Genomic DNA, 21,611 nt, shown 5'->3' on the forward strand with positions numbered 1-21,611 from the left:
TGTCTGGTTGTTAAATTAGTGTTACAGAGTTGGAAAACAAACAAAAGGAAAAAATGTGTCCGTTATCCAAATTAATGTTTATATTTTATGATTTTTCTCATGTAACATGTCAAAACTGTTTTAAAGACATCTGAAACTGACACTAAAATAAGTTAGGACGACATTTTTTACGGAGTCTCGATTTCATTTCCACAAGCGGAAATGAACCGTTAATTAACCGCTGATTAAATGTTAAAACAGGAAGTTGACCCAGAATGTTAAAAGATCCAGGCAGAACTCTCTGCACTGTGGTATAAATACTGTAGTTTCCCCTCCGGCCTCCATTTTCATGGGATGCATTTACTGAACAACTGTCCCTCAATAACTTTAACGCGGGCGCAGACGTCCAATCACCTAACGGGATTTTCCCTCCTGCCAGTGCGTCACGAAGCGTTCAGGTGTCGGTCAGTAAATGTAGAAAGTGAGATCCCTTCAGGTTCTTCACACGTGACGACACGGTGACGCAGACGCTGACACACACACACACACACACACACACACACACACAGATGATCCGGTGCACGCCTGATGAAAATATACTCGGCGCTGACGCATTGACACACAGGAAGTTGACCCAGGAAACCTCGTGACCTCGTGCGCGTGTGCTGACCTTCTCTCTGCTGTCAGTAACTGTGTGTCACCACTAGATGGAGACATAACCACACATTCACTTTTCAATCTGAAAAGAAGAAATTCCTATTTTGTCGTCATCTTGCAAGTTTAAACCCAAACATCATCATTACTGCGTGAGTTGTATTTTATCTATTATTGTATTGTACACATTTTATATTATTTTATACACCTATTCCACGTTGTCTGGCAGCATTAGGTAGTTTGCTGAGTTACATTATTAACACAAATAAGACAACAAATGAAGATGTTGTAGATTAGGTTACCCGGAAGTGAATAAGTAATTACGATAACCTTTATCAGCTGCATCATCTAAAAGATGAGGCTAAAAATTAAAGTTTGCTGATTTTTTTTTTCAGATCCAGGTGATGATGCGGGAACAGGTAATGTTAGGTTAGATGTTAGTTTGTTGGTTATCAAGGCTTCCTGCACACAAGTCTTTTAACTCCGGAGTCTGAGAGTGATGTCCAGGCTCAGTCCGAGCGGTCTGTCGGTCTTTGTCTCGGTGTGACCCTGATGACATCACACGGCCAGGCCTCCTGGGATGAAGGTGAGTTTATCAAACAAGACACAGCTAACCGGGTCGTGAAGTTACTTGATCAACGGCGGAAAACCTCCCGGAATACTGACCCACCCACGTGATAAACGGTGAATTAACCGTGTCATGAGGCGGTGTTAAATTCGGCGTGTCTCTGATCCACCAGCCAGCAGGTATTTTAGTGAGAAATCTTGTTCTTTGAAACGTTTCGTCTCTCATCCTCGTTTTGTTCTCCCACTGGCGTGTCGCAACTCGCCGACGGAGGCTGGTACGGAGTTCAGACGACCAAATCCAACAGTTTAGGTTTATACCGAAATACACTTTATCTTTATGGATTATAATGATGCCGAATTGATTAGATCACTGTCGACATATAACGACTACTATTTTGTGCTTCTTGAATCATTAGTACTTGCGGACAGTTGAAGAATTGTTAATATGCGTATTTCTTGAAGGGAGTCTGGCGTAATATCGAACGCTTGATTCAAACAGCTAACATACTTTTTCCTCCCATTTTCTGTTTACTTTTTCACTACCACAGAAACACAAAGCTTGATAAGGTTGTATGATTCTTATTTATTGGTTTGATTTAATGTGTGTATTTTATTGATCTCAAACGGTGGCTTATCAGTGATCAGGATTATTATCAGCTAATTGTACCTGGTGAAAATTGTCTTGCCATTCCTCTCCTTACCTGTCACTAATGTTGGAACCCCACCTTGGACTAAAATAATAATTTTACTTTTAAGTTGAGTATAAGTTGCTGACGATGTGCACTTCAGGAACACGGGACTTTTGATTGTGACAGACTACTTTTACTGAAGTGAAGAATTGAAATACTTCCTCCCACGCCTGAAGGAGTGTGTGTGTGAGAGAGAGATAGTCACACACACTCACCGCTCCCTTCTCCACCTCATAAAACAGGGTCACACACACTGAGCCGCGAGCAGAGCGCTCTGATCTCTGCAGCAGTCCTGTGGTTTGGATGTCCGCCAGCAGCTGCTTTCACTGGGATTTTCTGGCTTCAGCAGGTGAGCGATGAACTCTCATGTTGTCATCTGCGTCTTTGTCTGAAGATAACTGACTGCTGTGGGTGAGATGAATCCACGAGGAGGGCAGAGTGGTGAAACTTCAGTTTGTCCTCCTGAGGGACTCGGTGTCGAGTTCAGCTGGACGTTTGCCTTCAGTTCAGCAAACACTGAGGTCGTCAAAGGCCAGATGTCTCCAGCGGTTTGCTCGAGTAAAGAAAGGCCATACGAAGCTCTACAGACCTCCAAAGTCTTTTTGGGTTTGCTTTTCCAAGAAGTCCAAGTTTTAAACTTGGACTATCAGAGTGCAGTTATTTGACAAAACTCGGCTTCTTTCTGTTTTGTGATCAGGAGGAGACGGTAGAAGATGTCAGACAGGCAAGTGACGCTTGAACTCGGGCTGAACGGAGCCTCAAAGCACCAGGTACCTTCCCTTCTTTCTTTATGCTAACCCGTTTTGGAAATACGTCGGTGAATTAACTGTTTTTCAGGCGGCAGGTTCGGGCCACCCGCGGCACGGCGCCACCGTCAGCTTTCACAACATCCACTACAAGGTGACCCAGGGAGGAGGCTGTCTGTGGCGGAAGAAGACCACGACCAAAGACATCCTCATCGACCTCAAGTGAGTACGCTGAACGGGGGTTACACGCTCCCAGAATGGTCCACAGTGTGTCGGTACCGTAAGGCAGGTGCAGGACATGTGACCCCTCACCCTCCACCTGGGCTCGTCCCTCCGTCTAATGTCGGAGGTCAAGTGAGAAGCAATCAAATGAGAATCAAGACAGAAAAAGCGGTTTCGAATCAAAAATACAAGCGAGCAGATGATGTTTATCATATGTGTTTATTAAACGGCGTCCAGCGCTTGTCGATGCTGGAGGCTGATGTCAGCCCAGCGTTGAGCTCCAGGGAACAAACTTGCTTTGCCCTCACAAGCGAATCCACTGACGTCCTGTTTGAATCACATCCATGGAGCTGCAGAAACCTGAACACGGGGACGCCAAAGCGTCGGCTGGACTGCAGCTGCAGGTTATTGTGTGGTTATTGTTTGTCTACGTGCCGACTGGAGCCCACCTGGGAGGCAAACGTGACACAACGCAGGCCCACGTTTGGAGGCAAAAGGAAGGAAGTTTGCTTTGTCGAGAAACTCGGGTTCGCACTTTGCCCCCCCGTGACAAACCCTCACACACAGCAGCCTGTCAGGAAACAGTGACTCCCAGCTTAAACCAACAAACAGATGCTGAGCCGCCGCCGCCGCAGCTTTGACTTGGTGAGAAAGTTCAGGACGTTAAAGTCCCAGAAACACGATGGACTTCGGTCCACACTGGAACATCACAGCAGTCTATTCAAAGGAAACACTGAACACCAGTCTGTTTTCCTCAGATGTCACCCTGAGGTGGATGGACCTCCAGGGAGGCTTGTGCAGACCTCAGTCGGGATTCAGGTTTAATGACCCTGATGATCCTCTGACTCTCAGTCGGTCCAGCAAACTGTTTACCTGCAAACCCTCCGACGTCTGTGGTTATGATCCGTTATGACATCGATCAAAGTCTGATTATGTGTGTGTGTTATGAAAAATGCGCTCGGTCAAAGTGCAGCATGTGCGTGGAGTTTATGGTGGGTGCTGTCTCTGGCGTTTTATTGTTCAGTGTGTGTGTAATCATTGACCAGCTCGACCCAAAGTTGAAGGTTGGTTCAGCGCGAGCAGCTCGTTCAGGTCGTTTTTATACAACGTTTGGAGGCTTTACGGCTTCGGTCGGCCTGTTCGCACGAGTCTGTTTTAGTGTCAGAGTTTGTTTGCGTGCAGAACGATTTTACTGTTCAGTCCTGACTGAAACTAACCACTGCAGCCTGGCTGGACTCAAACCCGAAACCGCCTTTAGAGAACGTCACAAAGTCAGGAACACAAGCTTCTCAGTCTTCTTCATCACAGGATCCTCACGACTAACACTGTGCCGCAGTGAGGGTCTCATACCTGCAGTGTTTAACTTCCTGCCTCCTCGTGATAACAGCGTTTACCTGTTCAAATTCAAATATTTGGTTTTCATGTATGGGTTAAAAAATGTGGAGGTGGATGAACACACGGTTGTTTTGTTTTCACCTCTCTGTTGGTTGTTGTTGTTTATGATTTATGAATCAATTTTTCACTCATCTGATTTTCAGGTTTTGCTTGGAAATTAGACCGATTTTTTTATTTCCCGAGGCTTAAAATATGCCTCAGCCGACAGAAACAGGAAAAAATGAAGAGAGAGACAAAAGTACAAACGACAAAGTGCTGACAGATGAAAATGAAAGAAGAAGAGAAAAACATGACATGGAAGAGAAAACAAGTCAGGAAATTTAAAAAACCCAAAAGATGTAAAATGACATTACAGAAAGAAAAGAAGGAAGGAAATCGTTTCTTCATACATAACACAAAGCAAAACTGCAGCATCATGGTTTCAGTGGTGAAAATAACCGTGTCATGTTTTGTGAGACTTGCTGACCTGGCAGACGTCATGCAGCAGGAAGCGTTGCCTGTGGGCACCAATCGGAAGAGCCGATGGATAAACACACAACACAGTTTGTCTTCGCTCCGTTAAAGTGCGATATTGGACCACACAAAACCTCTCAAAATGTGTTTCAGACGAAAGGACGATGACTTAGCAACAAACCGAGCGCTGAGCACATGGGGTTTGTCTGAGTCGGTCCAAAAAACTTTTAAGTTATTCTCAGTATGCACAGTTGCTGGAAATAAAACAACAAACAAAAAAGCTCATATTTCCTTTTAGAAAGAGCTGAAAATACATACAGGAAAATTTAAAAAAATTTAAAAAAATGTCGTGGTTGCAGTGTTGTGTTGTTCTGTCCGAATAAAGAAGCTGACAGACACCGAACAAGAGGAAGTCTTGTCCACTGAGTCGGCGAAAAAGGCCAAAAGATGAATACGACGATTGCAAAATGGCTTCACCAAAATTTACTCTGAAAACCACAAAAAAAAACTTTCGGTTCCTGAAAAGCGTGAGTTCAGGCCTCCAGCGATGACAAAGTTCACCAACTGCCACCACGCGGAACTGAAACCGTCCCGTCATGTCAGACTACACTGCAGACATCAGAGTAAAGATGAATCAGCTGTGTGCGCCGTTAGCTTAGCTTAGCACGACTGGTCACGGAGCGAAACGGTTAGCCTGGTTCTGTCTCTTACCTGCACCTCTGTGACAAATCATGTCTCATCTGTTTAATCTGCACAAAAACAAAGTGTCAAAACAAACAAATTCTGGTTATGCTAAGCTAAGCTAACTGGCTGCTAGCTGTGGCTTCATACTCAGTGTACAGCCACGAGAGTTGCTTCAGTCCTCGTTTAACCCGTCTCTCCTCCTCTCTCCGTCTCTCAGTGGGATCATGAAGCCGGGTCTCAACGCCATCATGGGAGCGACAGGAAGTGGCAAGTCGTCGTGAGTGTCTTTGTGAATTCAGAGGAAGCACTCGAGACATCACTGATTCAGATAATGTTGTTTTAGTGGGTGGTCATGATTAAGATCGGTGCCTCAAACTCTGATCAATAAAGACTTTGTTGTTCAGGTTCCTGGATGTTTTGGCAGCCAGGAAGGACCCCGCAGGCCTGACGGGAGAGGTTTTGATCGATGGCGCTCCTCAGCCTCCGAACTTCAAGTGTCTGTCTGGATACGTGGTGCAGGTGGGTGAGACCGACAGGAAGTCACATCTACAGAAGCCAACTGAGGGACAGGATCCAAGTTAGCGGCTTTGATTCAGGAGGGCTTCCTGGTCGGGACAGGAAGGTAGCCAATGCAACAATAAGGCCAGCGTGTTCGGCCAAGTCCGCTTCACGCACATTCAGAGGCACTGAGGTCAAAAGTCGCACCATCGTCGCCATGTGCAGCTGTTTGGATGTTTGAGCTGTTGACGGTGGTTTCTTGTCTCCAGGATGACGTCGTGATGGGAACGCTGACCGTCAGAGAGAACTTAAACTTCTCTGCGGCGCTGCGACTCCCAGCCGCCATCTCTCAGGAGGCGAAAGAACAAAAAGTCAACAAACTGATCCAGGAGCTGGGACTGGACCGCGTGGCCGATTCCAGGGTGAGGACGCCGAGACACCTTACACGAAGAGGGAGAGTCAGGAAAGAAAAAGGAAGAGGAGGCAGACAGAGAAGAAGGGAAGGAAGCCAGAAAGGAACAGGAGACAGAAGCAACACAAAGAGGCAGAAAGTAAAGAAAGAATAAAGTACATAAAGAAACGACAGCAGGAGGGATGAAAGAAGAGGGTGATGAGAAATGGGACAAAGAGACACTAAAGACTTCAGTATAAAGAAAGAAAACAAGGACAAGCATTGAGGGTCCTCACCAGTATACCAGTACAAACCTGTGTGTGTGTGTGTGTGTGTGTGTGTGTGTGCGTGCGTGCGTGTGCGTGTGCACGCAGGTGGGCACTCAGCTGATTCGTGGGATCTCCGGCGGCGAGAGGAAGAGGACAAACATCGGCATGGAACTCATCATCGACCCGTCCGTCCTCTTCCTGGATGAACCAACCACAGGCCTTGACGCCAGCACCGCTAACTCAGTGCTACTGCTGCTCAAGAGGTCTGCAACACACACACACACACACACACACACACACACACACACACACACACACACACACTCGTTCCATATGTGGTCATATTTCAGTACAAACCCTCCCTGTTTTATGATCTTCTGTCATTTTCCCTGTACAAACTCTTCCTGTGTCCATTTCAAATTAAAAGCCCAATGTTGTGTGTGTATATATACATATATAGATAGATATAGATATATATGTACACGGGAATGTGCACTTCACAGTGCAGTGGTCGCCATCTTGTGGCAAGTGCACGTTACTACAGCTTCTGAAGTGACTGGAGTACAGTGACGGCCATTTTTCCAGCTGTATATTTCAACCTTTTCAAAAATGATGTGCTCATGAACATGTAACGTACAGGGTCCTGGATGACATCTCGATCCTTTAGGTTCACGTTGAAAACAATACTGTAATACCCATGAGTGTTGGCCGCTGTTGCTATGGAGATGAGGCCAATCGCTTCCATCTTTTCTTCCGACATGAAGTGACTTCAACTGTGAGAGTTTTTGTCAAGTTCCTCCAGGATTACTGGATGCTGAAGCTGAATTGAAAATGTTTCTCTGGTTTCATCAGGATGGGGAACCACGGCCGCACCATCATCCTGTCCATCCACCAGCCCCGATACTCCATCTACCGCCTGTTCGACAGCCTCACGCTGCTGGTCAACGGCAGACAGGTTCTTCTTTTCCTTCCTTACATCAGTCCTTCATCTCTTCCTAACCCTTTCTTTCATACAGCATTTTCATCATTTCTTTCCTCTGTCTTTTATCTCAGCGTGACATTAACTCTTGATTTAAAACGCTCAGGTTTACCACGGTCCGGCACAGAGCGCCCTGGAGTACTTCTCAGACATTGGTAGGAACATGAATTTTACTTTCATCCAGTAAAACACAATCTGAAGCCAAGTCAATTTCTCCAGTTTGGTCTGGGATTTCATTTCCCAGGATACACCTGTGAGCCCCACAACAACCCCGCCGACTTCTTCCTGGACGTCATTAATGGAGACTCAACCGCCGTCGCCCTCAACAGAGTGGACGATGACGAAGTTATTTATGAAGGTGTGTGGAGGAAAATTGATTCAGTCCAACAGGGAGTGTATGCCCCCCAAGAAACAGGGAAAAAGATGTTATGAACTCTTGATTGTTTCTTTTTATTATAGACTCATCATTTTGCAAGAATAAAAATCTAAAACCAAAAGAATAAATAAAGTTACAAAAAGTATGAGAAAAAACAAATTTCACATAAAGGAGTTTTTGCTCATTTTATTCTTACAAATTTCCAACTTTAATCTCAGAAATTTAGAGTTTTTTCTCAGAATATTTCCTTCCCCCTCCTCCCAACACATGAAGGGTTTGCGGTGTGTTTTTCCGTGTTTAGAGACAGCTGTGAAAGCCTCTTGTCCTCCCTCCAGATCCAGACGCAGACTCCGTGTCGAGACGGGGAATCGAGGACAAACTGGTAGAGGAATACAGAGCCTGCCACTACTTCAAACAGACCAAACTAGAGCTGGGTAGGAACCAAACCAGACTCCTGAATCTGCTGCGTCAAACTGTCCTCCAGTCCTTTTTGAACTGGTTAGCTGAGGACGTGACTTCATGTTGCATTAGGGTTGTTGTCACCTTCTGTCTCTCTCAGAAAGGATCGTTCACGGTAAGCAGAAGAGCACCACTGCCCCCTCCAGAACCATCACCTACAACACCGGCTTCCTCACCCAGTTCAGATGGGTTCTCAAGAGAACGTTCCGCAACCTCATACTCAACCCTCAGACCTCCATCGCTCAGGTAGGAGCCCCATCACCTGACAGAAACCACTGACAGCAGGAAGTGAGACTGATGATCTCGTCTAAGTTCTCTGTCAGAAAGTGAATTGAGCTGGTCAGAATGTGGACATGTCCCACTGTGTTGTTGTTTTTGTGCGTCCTCCTCACGTTCACCGCAGCCGCTGACTGTGTTGTGTTGTTCCTCCGTTCAGCTGGCGGTGACCTTGTTCCTCGCTCTGGTCGTAGGAGCCATTTTCTTCAACGTTAAGGAGGACCAAAGTGGAATGCAGAACAGGTTCTCATTTGTTATGCTGTGCAGAATCCAGCGTTGGGTTCAAATAAGATGTGTTAGATGAATTCATTAGGTTAATGGATAATGAAAATGACATGTCTGTTGCAGCTCTAATTATGTTTTTAACCCAATATTCTTTCTATTGGAGATTATCTCTCAGTTTCAGTTTATTTTCAGTTCATTGTGAAGTTAGTTGTTGTTTGACGTCTGTGTTTGTATGTTGTTAAAGCCATGAGCCTCAGTTTGCTGTGTGGGGACAGTTTTACAGGGTGAGTGTGTGTATTGATTTGGTTTGTTTGTTGTGTTTTCAGGTTTGGTGCCCTCTTCTTCATCGTCGTGAATCAGTGCTTCAGCTCGCTGTCATCTGCTGAACTCTTCATTACGGAGAGAAAACTCTTCACGTGGGTTTGGGTTCACGCTTACTGTCTCTGAGTTTTAGAAGGTCTTCTCAGCCTCTTTCTGTTCTGTAGGACGTCTGTTTTGTACTTCTGAGGTCTTTGAACCTGCTCACAGTTGAGACTCGAATTGTCATCTGGGTTTTCCAACGTCCACAACCTGCACAGATGAGGGTTTTTAAGGCAAAACTTTTCCTGTCTGTCATCAGTCATGAGTACATCAGCGGCTACTACAGGCTGTCTGTGTACTTCCTGTCCAAGATCCTGTCTGACATCATCACGCTGAGGACCATCCCCGCCATGGTCTTCAGCTGCGTGGCGTACTTCATGATTGGTGGGTAGGAGATGCAGTTTTGCTACACAAAATGATTTCAGCTAATTTAATAAATTGACAAAGTGTTATTTGTCAAGGAAAAAAATGTTTTGGACTCCTGGTTGGATGAATTAAACCATTTGAGAATAAAGAGATAATTAATGGGGTAATTGATCATGAAATTCAGCATTAGTCCACAGCCTTAATTATAGTCATATACTCACTTACCACACTCAGTCTGTTTCGAGTTTATTTTTCTTTTTTTGTTTTGTTTTTTTGAATTTAAAAGGTAAAAATGTGTGTGTGTGTGTGGGCAGGTCTGAAGCCGACGGTTGAAGCCTTCTTCCTCTTCATGTTCACCGTGATTCTGACTGCCTACACGGCCACCTCCATGGCTCTGGCCATCTCCGCCGACCAGACGGTGGTGGCCATCGCCAACATCTTCATGACCATCACCTGCGTCTTCATGATGGTGATGTGTTCAGCCGGCTGTTCAAAGAGCCCCACCCTCATTAGCTACTGCCATCAGTTTACACACACACAGAGTTTACACTGATAACAGGATCGGTTTTGTTAGCTGAAATGACACCTGCAGCTAGCTAGCTAGCTAGCTGTTGTAGGTAGCTGATTGTCACTCACTCCTGGAGTTGGCTGGAGTCACCTGTAACTGCTGCAGATAGTGAGCTTGTCAGGCAGACATGCTAACATTTGCAGACGAATTGAATTTTGTCAGTTCACTCAAAATCCAAAATAAATTTTAAAAGACCCTCTTCCCTGCGATGCTGTTTATCTACCTGGATAGTTTTGGTGGGAGTTGCAGGGTTTTGGAGATGCCTGCCCAGACTTTGTCACCATTGTGTTAAAGAAAGAAATGGTTTATTTAATATCTTATCTGTAAATCTTTCTCTCTTTTTCTGCAGATCTTTGCAGGTTTGCTTGTGAATCTTCCCTCCATCGTCAGCTGGCTTGCCTGGTTGAAATACTTAAGTATACCCCGATATGGACTCAGTGTACGTTAACACGCACCGACAATCAAATCTGCTTTCACTTTTGTTCCTGTGTTTCCCACATAAAACACTGAGTTTAAGCACGTTTCATTCAGCTCCGCCTTCCAACAGCCATAGCTGTGATCCCTTGCATTAACTGGTTGTGTGTGATAAAGCACTTAAATTCAAAGAAATGCTTTTAGAGCTCGACTGCAGGTGGTATAACGATGATCTGTGGCTCTCCAGGCTCTGCAGATTAATGAGTTTATCGGGCTGGACTTCTGTCAGGGGTTAAACAGCAGCACGATTCCCCCTGGACTCCTGTAAGAAGCACCAACACACACACACACAACCATGTTTACGTATTTAGCTATTTAGGCAGTCGCTGAAAAGTAGTAGTCACTTACTCACACACTTAAAGTGTGAGCTTGGAGGTCTGATTTGTGGTTTGTTACCTGCGTAGTGAATGTGTGAGAAGATGAAAGATTTATTCAGGTAAAAGCTTAAAAGAGGAGCCTGTTTCTTCATAACAGACCTGTGCAGTTTAGGTTAGTAGGCTCTGTCCTTTGGTTAGTTAAATGGTTAGTTAGCTATGGTGAAAGTACACACATTAATTTCCTAAAAAGTGAAAGGGTCAGACAGTTTGCTCATTCATTCAGTGAGTGAAATAATTAGCTTGTAAGGAGGTTAAAGGCTCGTGGGTCACAGAGGAACCTTTGTGTCGTGTTTCCAGTTGTACCGGGGAGGAGTTTCTGCAGCAGCAGGGTGTGGATTACTCCACCTGGGGCTTCTGGCAGAACCACCTGGCTATGGGTATCATGACCATCTGCTTCCTCACCATCGCTTACCTCAAACTGCGCTTCATCAGGAAGTTCACCTAAGCCTTCATGAGCACCACCACCATGATAATGTAATCCAAGACCTGGGACTGACGGTGCAGCCGGCAGCTCAGGCCTGTTTGTATATCCGGATGGTTATTGTATTTTGCAGGCGTGCTTTGTAATGTTCAGTCCTAACAGGGTTCGTTTGTTCGTTTTCATTTACAGCTGATTCGAGTGATGATAGTAACCTTCCAGATCTCTAATCTGGTCACTTGTTTGTAAAATAAAATATTTGTTGTTTATAGAAATCTTAGGGAAAAGTTCTTAATTATTCATGCACTCCCCACTAACAACAAGCACTTCAGTGTGTGTCTAATGGGAAACTGTGATTTTTGCACTTTAAAGTTCAGAGCCGAAGAAGTAATCTTTTAAATTTATATTTAAGAATTTCTATAAAATAAAAAACTGAATTTGTGTTGAATGTCGGCGTCATTTTTTTTCAGCCAGTTATAAATCTTATTTTTAAGTGACTTAACACTGACACTTGATGAGGGGAAAATCAGCCCGATTTTGCCTAAAAGTTGCTAGAAGAAACCCAAGAGGCTAACAGTCGGTCTCATCGTGTGAACGCCGTGAACGCCAATCCGTCCAGTATACGTTAAGACGTTTCTCTCTGGGTCTCAGTGGTGGTCCATAGAGCCGTGCTGCTAGCTACAAATGCTTTTTATTTGGTTATGAGAGGATGGTGGAGGAGGATCCTGAACCCGAACGCATGCACACACAAGATTAGAGCGTGATGGTTGACTGTAAGGTAGGCGTGTGTGAAAGCAAACACTCGCCTCCATAGAAACTGTGGTTATGAACGGCCCCAACTGGCATGTGAGTGTGTGATGTTATGAAAGCTCGAGTTCGTGTTGGGTAACTTCAGTGTGTCTGGAGGGATGCAGGTAGAGAGTTGGGCACACCTTGTGTTGGGGGGAAACTTTGTGTGGGAAGTGAATGAGTAACTGTTTCCATATAAACTGTTCATTGTGCCCTGAAGGAAGGCACTGAGCCAACAGTGAAGAGAAGCACGTTTAGCTCCCTAAAGTAAAGCAAACTTATGGTCTTTTTCACCCAAATCTGATGCTGAGAATTTCCTTGTGAAGGTAAAAGTGAAAGGAAATGTAGGAAAAAATAGAATAGAAGAAGAGAAATTTTCAGGAAGTTCTGGCTGGCGGACATTCTTAAGTCAAAACGTCTTTATACTTTGATAACCTCTCATTTCTGGCTTATCATTCCCTCGGCCGGGGTTTAAAATCCCACTTATATAATATTATATAAATGTCAAGGTGATGGCATGTGTCCAGTCCAGAGTCCAGACTGCACCGTAGACACGCTGAACCACAACATCGATTACACAAGCTTTATGAGGTTTCTTAGGATATTAAAAGGGATTTAAAACAAACCCCAGCAGACTCCGGCTGGAAAAAGTGAAGGAGACGCAAACGAGCGAAAAGCATTAAAGGTGCATAAAAAGTCAAACCTGTCAGGCTCACTGGCTTTAACAGCCACAAAAACAACTGTTTGTCGCTTATTTATTCAATAAACAAAGCCCCCAACACATACAGGTTTGAAATAACTGAAGTTGGTGTTAGTTAGTTTGATGTCGCTTTGACTCACCTGAACAGCACAGCTAATGTACCTGATATTTTAGCTAAATGTTATAGGTGCTGTGTTTTGCGATTTCAGTTTGCTTCTGTTATTTCTGTGAAATGTAATGTAATGCAATTTCCCAGTTTATGTCATTTCAGAAAACATTTTCTGTTTTGCTGTTCAGTGCACATGAATGATATATTGGCAAGCTAATATTAGCTTTGTGCGTTGGTTTGGCTCGCAACAGACCAGGCAGATACGCGTGTTCATTCAGAATACAAACCTGCAAACAAAACAAGAACAATGCTGTTGCTTTACTTCCATGTCTTCTAAGGATCATCAGCTAGTGCACATGCTAACTTTTGTACTTGGGATGGCTAGGTTAGCTTTAGCCTCAGTCTTTTAGCATGATACCATGTACATGGTCATCAAGAGTACGTTCAAGACCCAATTTTCATGATTATCGTTTAAAAATATTTAAGTCATATGGGGATAACATTTCTGAGTTAAAGCACTTAGCTTAATTAGCTGGCTGTTTTCACCTGATAAAATCTGCTTCTGTGTCTTCATTTGTCATGTTGGAAAGCAATTAGCAGTGATGGAAAATGATAAATCACGGTATGAAACGTGAGTGTTGCTGTGGAGAAGGGCGTTGCTGTTGGCTGATGTTATTCTTCTCTGAATAAATTAAGTTCAGAAAAGCAGAGAGGATTAGCTGTGTTGCAACCCAGAACCACAAACCATGTCAGGTGTGTTCAGACCAAACTTTACAGTCTAGACATTATCAATCCTTTCCCTTTGTTTCTCCTCCCTCCTCTTCACCCCTTCACTACCTCCTTCACCTTCTTCATCTCAAGCCTTCTTCAGTCAGTCTGCATTCTGTCCTCCTTCAGCACTTTTGTTTTACTTTCTCCTTTTCTTCAGCTTTTCTTGTTTTTCCCCATTGTTCTCCATCTGCTGTATGTCTTCATCCATCGTCATGTCCTGCATATCGAGAGTATTTTTGGTCCTCTTGCTCAGGGTTCAGAGCCTGGACTTGACTCATGGTGAGTACCAATACTCATCTTTATGTGGAGGATCTTTTCTATCTTTAATCTGCGGTGCAAAAGATATGTGGACAAGAAACTGTTTTTATAATAGTGATTATTTCTTAGCTCGGGGGCTTTGCTGCAAACAACAGACAATAACAAAGGAAAAACACACCTTAAGCCTGTCATCATGAAATATGCAACAACGACTGATGGATCAGATAGCAGCACAGACGCCTTAATGTACAAAAACAGGTACAAGGCTGCAGCACCTTGACCTTGACAGACAGGTAAAAAAACTGTTCCTTCACTGTATGCAAGCAAGCAGCCCAAGAGAGGAGACTTAATTAATGATGCAGAGCTTTTAAGGTGTCTTCATCAATAAATATATTCATTATTTATTTGATTCGTTAATTGGTCAGTCTGTAAAAATGTCAAAAAAATTGCAACAAATCACAAACTAACCAGGATCTAATAGCTTTTCCATGTTTGAGGAGATGTTGGCAGCAAACATAGTTGTTTACTCAGTGATTTATGGATGATGTTGGTTTTTTTCAAACCACTAAATTAAGCTGCACCATTGATAAGGAACGTGTTAGCTGGCAATGTGTAAAGAAAAACCATCTGCTCCGTCCAATCAGAAGTCACCGTCGTACCCTCCACCTGCTGTAACGTAACCTCCTAACGTGACACTTTTAGGGGGGCAAACAACACGCAGGGCACAACGGCCAACGAAGTGTCCGTCATCAGGAATGAATTTGTGCAGGTGGTCCGTGAGTCCACCTGTTGTTGTTAATTCTTAAGCGCACAACATTAATGAGCAACATCCCTCCCTCAGCTCGGTCCTTCTCCTCTCCGCTGCCTTTCGAGCTCCCAGAGATTGATGGCTCTCCTGTGGACACATGCAGGATTTTCTTTGTCCCCTCACCTGACACAACCACAACCACCACGGCCACAGCTACAACAGCTACTACAACAACAACAGCAGCACCGACCACAACCACAACCAGAGCCATCACCAACAAGGTAACTACAACATGAAGGGTTAGCATTTTTTATTAATTGATTTCCTGTGTTGTGCTTTCATACTTAATGAGGAGCAACATATTACTGCACTGTAATTGTTTATGATTGCTTATTTTTTATCTGTTAATTTGACTTTACTCCATTTTATTTAACTTGGAGTACATTTCTTTGCCTTATGTGGTGCACCTCGGTTTGAGATGTTCCAAACCAACAAACTTGCTTTGCTCTTTAATCTCTTGTGTGTCATTTTCCAGCTGCTGGAGGCCACAACCAAAAAGCCAGCTGTGCAATCACAACAGAAGAACCCAGAAACCAAAAACACCGGAACACCAATCAGGCCACAGCCAGCTCCAACAAGACCAATCACTGACAGCCACTCCAACCTCCTCTACTACCTCTTGGCCAACAGCAGACGACGTGGTTCACTCCCAGGGTTCAACAGTTTTGTCTCTCAGCCAATGGGAGGGCAGCCTCAGGGAGGCGGCAGTACATCAGAGAGCGATGAATTGGTGAAGAGAGTTGGTAGGAAGGACGAGAAAAGATGGAAAGTAGGTTCTTCAGAGGACTCGAGTGATGAGTCATAAAATTAGACCCTGACATGCTGAGCTTGATGGCACGTTTAAATTTGACAGTAAAGTAGTTATGCATCAGAGGCCAAATGTTGTCACAACCTGCATGACTGCTGTAATCAGTTAATAATTCATCTTGAAATGTGTTTATGGCTGCCATAAAGCAACAAAACACAATCTGTCTTTTCCATTATTATTATTATCATTATTTATATAGGACACACACAGGACAAACGCAGTAAATAAATATTTTAAATGTATTCACATATTAATGACCTGTTTGCTGAGTTTAAAGGTGTGACTTAATAAAATAGCTCTTGGTTGGCATGTTTACTTGTTTTTCGTCAGCTGTATCTATGCATTGTTTTTGTTCTGTTATTCTGACGACACTCAGTTCAGACTTGTGCCGTGTCAAAAGCACACCTGTGCAAAAGTGACCACAATGAAGTAAACGAGTCCGTGTCCGGAGGAGGTTTTTATTATGTTTAGTGTGAGTCAGTCCTGCTGTGTCTGTGCTGCTGTTTGTCTTTCCTCCCTTCCCTGGAAGCGCCTTTAGTCTGTTTACCTGTGAACACATCAGAGGAATCACTTCAATTACTCCAACAGGAACAATGAAGTACAAGTGAATCTCTAGTGAGACCCACAAACAGTTACATCCTTCTACTCGCCAAAAGATCCATAACGATGTATGAGTTGTGCACTTGTGACGGGTTACGTGATCCTTCTTATGTTGCAACTGATAGTTTAAAAAAGTTTCTTTGATGCGCAGGTCGTAAGATGAAGTTGGAGATTTTAAAGTGTTGTTCATTCAGATGGGATGGTACAGGTAATCATGACAAGACTGGCTGTTGGTTGGCCCACAAGTGTGTGTGTGTGTGTGTGTGTGTGTGTGGACCTTCTCGTCCTCTGAGCTCCAGCAGCACCGGGCCTCTTAGAACTGGCAAATGGATTTCCGGCTTCTTTTTGGCCGCTGTGACGCCATCGCTGTTGCCATGGTTACAGCAATCAGACAGGAAGGAGCACTCACGTGTCAGACTCTTCTCTGACAGCTGAAAGCAAAGAGGGTGTTACCTTTACGATCCCGCTGGAAACAAGTGGAACACACACGCGCACTATGTTACCTGTGCAGCGAGGGATCCTGTGATGTGATTGGACAGATTCCGTTGGGCCAGTCGAATCCCATCGTGATGCCTTGGCTTGTCTGCACACCTGTGATACACACCCAGAAATGCGTGTTAGCATGTGTTGAATTACACATCATTGGATGAAGAGCTGCAGTTAAGCGTCTAAAACTTTACAGTGTCCTTATGCTGCTCTGGTTTGTTCCTGAATATTGAAACTATTAATACGCAATTATTGTAGTATTACTGCCCAAAACTGCACTGTGAGGACTTACCTGAGGCTGTGGGTCCCAGGATGAAAACCTGCTCCCAGGGTAAGGGGATCGCTGGGAACTGGGCTGTTGGTACTGACCGCGGAGAAAAAGGGGACATGGGATGTGGAAGTTGGAAGGAGGAGCAGAGGAGTGGAGGAGGGGGGAGGAGGTGGAGGAGGTGGAGAAGAATGGGGTGAACTGAAATCAAACTCATTAATGTCTGCAGTGTCCATGCTGTGGTCTGTAGAGGTGAATGAAGTCAAATCTGCGGTTGTGGATCCACTGGTTCTGTTATTTCTTTCCGGGTTGCCTCTTTTTTTCCGTGCCTCTGTCGAAAATCTGTTTTTCTGACTCGTTGAGGCGGATTTGTCGTCAATGCTGGAAGACCTGAGCTTTGTTTTAGGTTCTCCCGTCAAAGATTTGCAGTGGGATGGTTTCAAGGATTTCATAACTGGTTCAGCTTCACTGTGGTTGCTCTGTTGTTCAGTGCTTGAGCTTCTAGAAACTGAAGATGTATGATCAACTAAAGATGTGCTTGTTGCACTGATGGACACAGAAAGCACTAAGTCCTCTCTGTTCTCTTTAACTGAGGCTTTCAGAGTTTTTGGGATCGTGATCCCGACTGACATGTTGGTATTTGGGGTTTCACTAGTTACGGAGGTTGAGGTCCTTTGGGATTCTGTGTTGATCTTGGACTTGGAAGCGGTCTGCAGATGGATGCTGCAGGGATCAGAAGGTTCAGGATTCCCTTTGAAATGTCCATCTGAGGCGTTGGTTACCTCCGTGTGGTTACAACTGTCCTGCTCACTTTTGGTTGCACTTTTGGTTGCAAGACATGCTTCTGTGAGTTCTCTATCTGTTGAGAGACCCACACAAAGTTTGTTGGGCACACATGTGGCGTCACTTGTGGGTTTTGATGAACCAGTTTGGAGGGTTCCTTTAAGTAATGTTTTGGTGCTGTGGGCAGGAATGGCCTTTTTAAAAACTGTAGAGGACTGATCTGAGGTAAGAGTCTTTGACATGGTGTTCTTGGTGATTTTTGAGCCAGAGATTGAGGTAGTCTTATAGGGCTTGAGGTTTAGGGGTAAGACTTTGGGGCGTTCAGAGGTCTTTTTTTGCTCCGTTCCCATGTCTGAATGATCGGTTGGAGGCTCTGACATAGTAGTTGTCTGGCACAGCTTGGCAAAAGAAGGGATAGTTGGAGTGGTGACCTCAGTGTGGTCATTGATGGACGGTTGAGACACTTTCAGTATCGAGCTTGTTTCTTCTTGGTCAATGTTCAGTGTCTCAGATGTCACGGCTCTTGCAGCATCTTCAGGGTATTCAGTAATGCAAATTTTCTGTGTTAACTTGCTGTGTGCGGGATCAATGGTTGAGTTCAAAGAAGCTTTTGGAGATGAATTTCCGTTTGGATGGTCAGTGGTTGAGCTTTTACACAATTTGGGCACTGTTGAGTTTGAGTTGTTCCCGCTCGTCCCAAAGTCTTGACTTGGCTCTGATTTAGAAGATCTCCACATCTCTATCTGAGTTTTCTCAGTCACACTTGACTCAGTGTCATCTGAGCAACTAGAACGCAAACCAGTAGGATCTCTGTCTTTCGCAGTCTTGCAAGCGTCCAGTGAATCAGAATTAGAAATCTCTGGTTCCTTTCTCAGTTCCACACCAACAGTTTTTCCTGGTTTATTTCTCATGGCCACAGTCGTTTTTGCTGCATTATCGGTAATCTTGGCGCCTGACATTTTGAATTGTTTGCTGGACGTCAAAGGTTCTGTGGTATTCCAGAGGGTTTTAGGTTGCTTTGAAGGCTTCTTGCCTTTTGTTTTTGGTATCTTTTCTCCTTCGCCCTGTTTGTCTCTCTTCTCTTTTTCCTTGTTGACTCTCTCATCCATGTCTTCAGATTGTTTCTTGTCTTTGACTCTTTGGTTCTTGACATCTTCTTCATCCTTTTCTGGTCTTGAGGTTTTGAATATTTTCGGAAGAGTAGAGTTTTGTCTTTGGTCTTTTTGGATCTTAGCATCCAGCTCATCCAAAATCCTGTTTAGATAAATTAGATATGTAGATGCAGCAAGTCAAATTCTTAGATAAAATAAGTTCTGGAATATATTTGTAAAAATAAAGCTTACATACATACAACAGAGAAAGTGTAAAACTTCCTGTTAAACTAAAAAGATACCTGGTGTGAAAAGAATCCTGTGTGAACAGAGGATGCTCTAACAGTTCTGAACACTGAGCTCGTCTCTCTGGATCCATCTGGAGACAACACTGATCGAGACAACACGCAGGTTACTGATTCCGTTATGTCCGATTTAGGAAAGTGAATAATTCAGTCCAAATGGAAATAGAAATGTATAAAGATAGAAGTGACATCAAGTGAGAACTTAAGAGCTGATCCACTGAGGCTGCTCTTTGTTAAGACAAGCTGGAAAAACCTAATGCCAACTGTATTTTTCAAGTCTGCACAGTTGATCATGTCAATTTATCTGAGGTATCTGTATTGTGAAGTTTAAGTCAATAAACTAACCATACCTGTGCCAGGTCCATGGCGGTGGCTGTGACTGTGGGGAAGCGCTGCTCCAGTGGGACTGTGACAAAACATTCAGGCAACCTGACACCAGAAAAGGCCGGATTCCTGTAGAACAACTCCTGGTGATGAGCTGTTAGGTTTCCTGTCATCGAAGAAAAGAAGAACAAATTGCGTGGAGAGAGTTAAACGAGGAGATTCTGCGTATTTCCATCTGACAAATGTTACTGTATGAGTGCTTACCGAAGCACCTGACGATGAGGTAAATTTGATCGAGGTCGGATTCTCCGGGAAACAAAGGCTGACCTGTGAACATCTCCATTAACAGACAGCCAACAGCCCACACATCTACCGCTCTGCACACACACACACACACACACCTATTAACATTTTTACCAGCAATTTACACACCACATTTACACCTCAGGTGGGGTACACGCTAACACTTACTTGCCGTACTTGGTGTTGCCCACCAGCAGTTCAGGGGCTCGGTACCAGCGAGTGGCCACGTAGTCTGTGTAGACCCCCTCCTCTGTGGGCGACTTCATGGTCCGGGCAAAGCCAAAGTCGCACAGCTTAACCACGCCCCCCTGAGAGATGAGTATGTTCTCTGGTTTGATGTCACGGTGGATGATCTTGGAAGAGAAGAGCGGATCAAAAACAAAATAACACAGAACATGTTGTGGTTCCTCCTGTGGCTGACACACACACACACACACACACACACACACACACACGTCCTCACGTGGTGCCGGTGGCAGAAGGCTGCGGCCCTCAGCACCTGGTACAGGTACAGCCGGCTGGTGCTCAGGTCCAGTCCAGTTGGGTTTTGCTCCAAATCATCCAGAAGCGTTCGCTCCACAAACTCAAACACCAGATACCAGCGGCGCCGACGCTTAAACACATCCAGAAGGTTCACCAGGTTGTCATGACGCAGTTGCTAAACGGTTAGAAAGATAAAAGCAGAGAAATGAGCGTTTGAGGGTTTGAAGCTGGTCGTGGTTACTCAGGCTACCAGGTAAAAACGGGACAAAGTCTAACATGACGTTAAAGCTGGCGTGAGCACTTGTGATGGAGCCTGCTGAAGATCTGGGCTTCCTTTCTAAGGACGGCGAAAGACGTGCAGAAACAATGTTGATATGAGCACAGCGATCTGCTTTTTTCTGCGCCGTTTCAAGATACGGACATGTTAAAGACTGAGGCTGCAGCAGTTAAGTCAGGCTGCAGCTCATGTTTTGGCTCTCAACTGATAATCTTGAAGTAACTGAGAGACTCCGAGCTCTTTGGGGTTTGTTTGTTTCACTTCGCTCAGGTTCCCGCTCAATGCTCGCCTGGCCGTCGGACTGACTGACAGGTTACCCTCAGCAGCTTGATCTCCCTCAGGGCGATCTTCTTCACCGTCTTGTCATCGTCCGAGTCCATGAACTTCTTGATGGCGACGAGGCGGCCCGAGTCCCGGTGACGGCACTTGAGCACGGTGCCGTAGCTGCCCTCCCCGACCAGACCCAGAGACTCGTAATGCTCCATCAGAAAGGTCTGCTACTGCTGTCAGCATCAATACAAACAAAACGTGTTAGAAAGAAACATACAGACAGACTTTTAACATGTTACAACTTTACATTTATACAAAGAGATAAAAAGCATGAAGATATGGACGAGCAAACCAAAGAAATCAAACACTCGCTCAAATAATTGGAGGCTCTAAGATGGCAGTTACAGGAGATGAAAAGATTGTACTTATTTGTGTTAAAAATGACAGAAAGACAAAAACAAGCTGCTGCGTCAGTAAACTTTAAACACAAACACACACAAACGCGACAGGCCAACACACCAACCTTGTGATTAAATTCCTTCATCGCTTAACTCGGTGAGTTTCCGTTACCGACGTGTGAAGCGGCGGCAGGAACGTTTCGTGCGTGTGCGCGTACGTGTGTTTACGAGCCGTTACCCGCTGTCACCCGACACGTTGCCATAGTGACGCTCCCCGCCACGCTGCGGGCGGCGCTGGAACGTCAGCGTTACGTCAGCACGTCAGCAAACGTGACTCGTAATTCAGACTGAACGA

General features: G+C 44.7%; 3 protein-coding genes across 16 annotated transcripts; 2 read left to right on the top strand and 1 right to left on the bottom strand.

Moving 5' to 3' along the window:
- Positions 1-638: 638 nt before the first annotated feature.
- On the top strand, positions 639-11,692 carry abcg2a (ATP-binding cassette, sub-family G (WHITE), member 2a). Of its 9 annotated transcripts, XM_046380108.1 has the most exons (22): positions 639-785; positions 1,029-1,219; positions 1,749-1,767; positions 2,132-2,238; positions 2,587-2,659; positions 2,727-2,857; positions 5,607-5,666; positions 5,794-5,908; positions 6,157-6,309; positions 6,653-6,810; positions 7,400-7,502; positions 7,633-7,681; positions 7,771-7,884; positions 8,238-8,336; positions 8,462-8,607; positions 8,798-8,880; positions 9,189-9,278; positions 9,482-9,606; positions 9,903-10,057; positions 10,506-10,595; positions 10,818-10,894; positions 11,305-11,692. In XM_046380108.1, the coding sequence occupies exons 5-22, from the start codon at positions 2,603-2,605 to the stop codon at positions 11,450-11,452; spliced, it is 1,953 nt and encodes a 650-aa protein (XP_046236064.1). In that variant the 5' UTR covers positions 639-785; positions 1,029-1,219; positions 1,749-1,767; positions 2,132-2,238; positions 2,587-2,602; the 3' UTR covers positions 11,453-11,692. The 9 variants fall into 9 exon arrangements, with proteins under 9 accessions (XP_046236064.1, XP_046236062.1, XP_046236071.1 ...); XM_046380106.1 differs by lacking the exon at positions 1,749-1,767; XM_046380111.1 differs by lacking the exons at positions 639-785; positions 1,029-1,219 and adding an exon at positions 1,226-1,380.
- A 1,889-nt stretch (positions 11,693-13,581) lies between these two features.
- LOC124054331 (protein let-653-like) lies at positions 13,582-15,972 on the top strand. The gene is made up of 3 exons (XM_046380206.1): positions 13,582-14,073; positions 14,894-15,081; positions 15,336-15,972. Exons 1-3 carry the CDS (start codon positions 13,989-13,991, stop codon positions 15,663-15,665), a joined length of 603 nt encoding a protein of 200 aa, XP_046236162.1. The 5' UTR covers positions 13,582-13,988; the 3' UTR covers positions 15,666-15,972.
- Positions 15,973-16,019: 47 nt separating this feature from the next.
- Positions 16,020-21,547, bottom strand: LOC124054275 (cyclin-dependent kinase-like 5). 6 transcript variants are annotated; one of them, XM_046380056.1, is made up of 12 exons: positions 21,382-21,527; positions 21,231-21,247; positions 20,906-21,091; positions 20,292-20,486; positions 19,997-20,181; positions 19,790-19,902; positions 19,552-19,691; positions 19,199-19,287; positions 17,047-19,059; positions 16,772-16,859; positions 16,546-16,699; positions 16,020-16,215 (listed from the first exon to the last, which is right to left on the bottom strand). In XM_046380056.1, the coding sequence occupies exons 3-12, from the start codon at positions 21,071-21,073 to the stop codon at positions 16,136-16,138; spliced, it is 3,225 nt and encodes a 1,074-aa protein (XP_046236012.1). In that variant the 5' UTR covers positions 21,074-21,091; positions 21,231-21,247; positions 21,382-21,527; the 3' UTR covers positions 16,020-16,135. The 6 variants fall into 6 exon arrangements, with proteins under 6 accessions (XP_046236012.1, XP_046236015.1, XP_046236010.1 ...); XM_046380059.1 differs by lacking the exon at positions 21,231-21,247 and having other exon boundaries at positions 20,945-21,091; positions 21,382-21,542; XM_046380054.1 differs by lacking the exon at positions 21,231-21,247 and having other exon boundaries at positions 21,382-21,541.
- Positions 21,548-21,611: the final 64 nt, after the last annotated feature.

The sequence above is a fragment of the Scatophagus argus genome, chromosome 23 (assembly GCF_020382885.2).
Source record: "Scatophagus argus isolate fScaArg1 chromosome 23, fScaArg1.pri, whole genome shotgun sequence".
Lineage (NCBI taxonomy): Eukaryota > Metazoa > Chordata > Actinopteri > Scatophagidae > Scatophagus > Scatophagus argus.

Bases quoted from the DNA above. Each gene is read 5' to 3' on its own strand.
- abcg2a (XM_046380108.1), top strand. From the start codon at position 2,603: ATGTCAGACAGGCAAGTGACGCTTGAACTCGGGCTGAACGGAGCCTCA. The intron at 6,811-7,399 runs GTCTGCAACACA...TGGTTTCATCAG, and splicing joins GTGCTACTGCTGCTCAAGAG to GATGGGGAACCACGGCCGCA. The intron at 8,881-9,188 runs GTTCTCATTTGT...TTGTGTTTTCAG, and splicing joins CAAAGTGGAATGCAGAACAG to GTTTGGTGCCCTCTTCTTCA.
- LOC124054331 (XM_046380206.1), top strand. From the start codon at position 13,989: ATGTCTTCATCCATCGTCATGTCCTGCATATCGAGAGTATTTTTGGTC. The intron at 14,074-14,893 runs GTGAGTACCAAT...TCCCTCCCTCAG, and splicing joins GAGCCTGGACTTGACTCATG to CTCGGTCCTTCTCCTCTCCG. The intron at 15,082-15,335 runs GTAACTACAACA...GTCATTTTCCAG, and splicing joins CCAGAGCCATCACCAACAAG to CTGCTGGAGGCCACAACCAA.
- LOC124054275 (XM_046380054.1), bottom strand. From the start codon at position 21,073: ATGGAGCATTACGAGTCTCTGGGTCTGGTCGGGGAGGGCAGCTACGGC. The intron at 20,182-20,291 runs GTGAGGACGTGT...TTCTCTTCCAAG, and splicing joins CCTTCTGCCACCGGCACCAC to ATCATCCACCGTGACATCAA. The intron at 16,860-17,046 runs GTAAGTCCTCAC...TGTGTATCACAG, and splicing joins CCTGGGACCCACAGCCTCAG to GTGTGCAGACAAGCCAAGGC.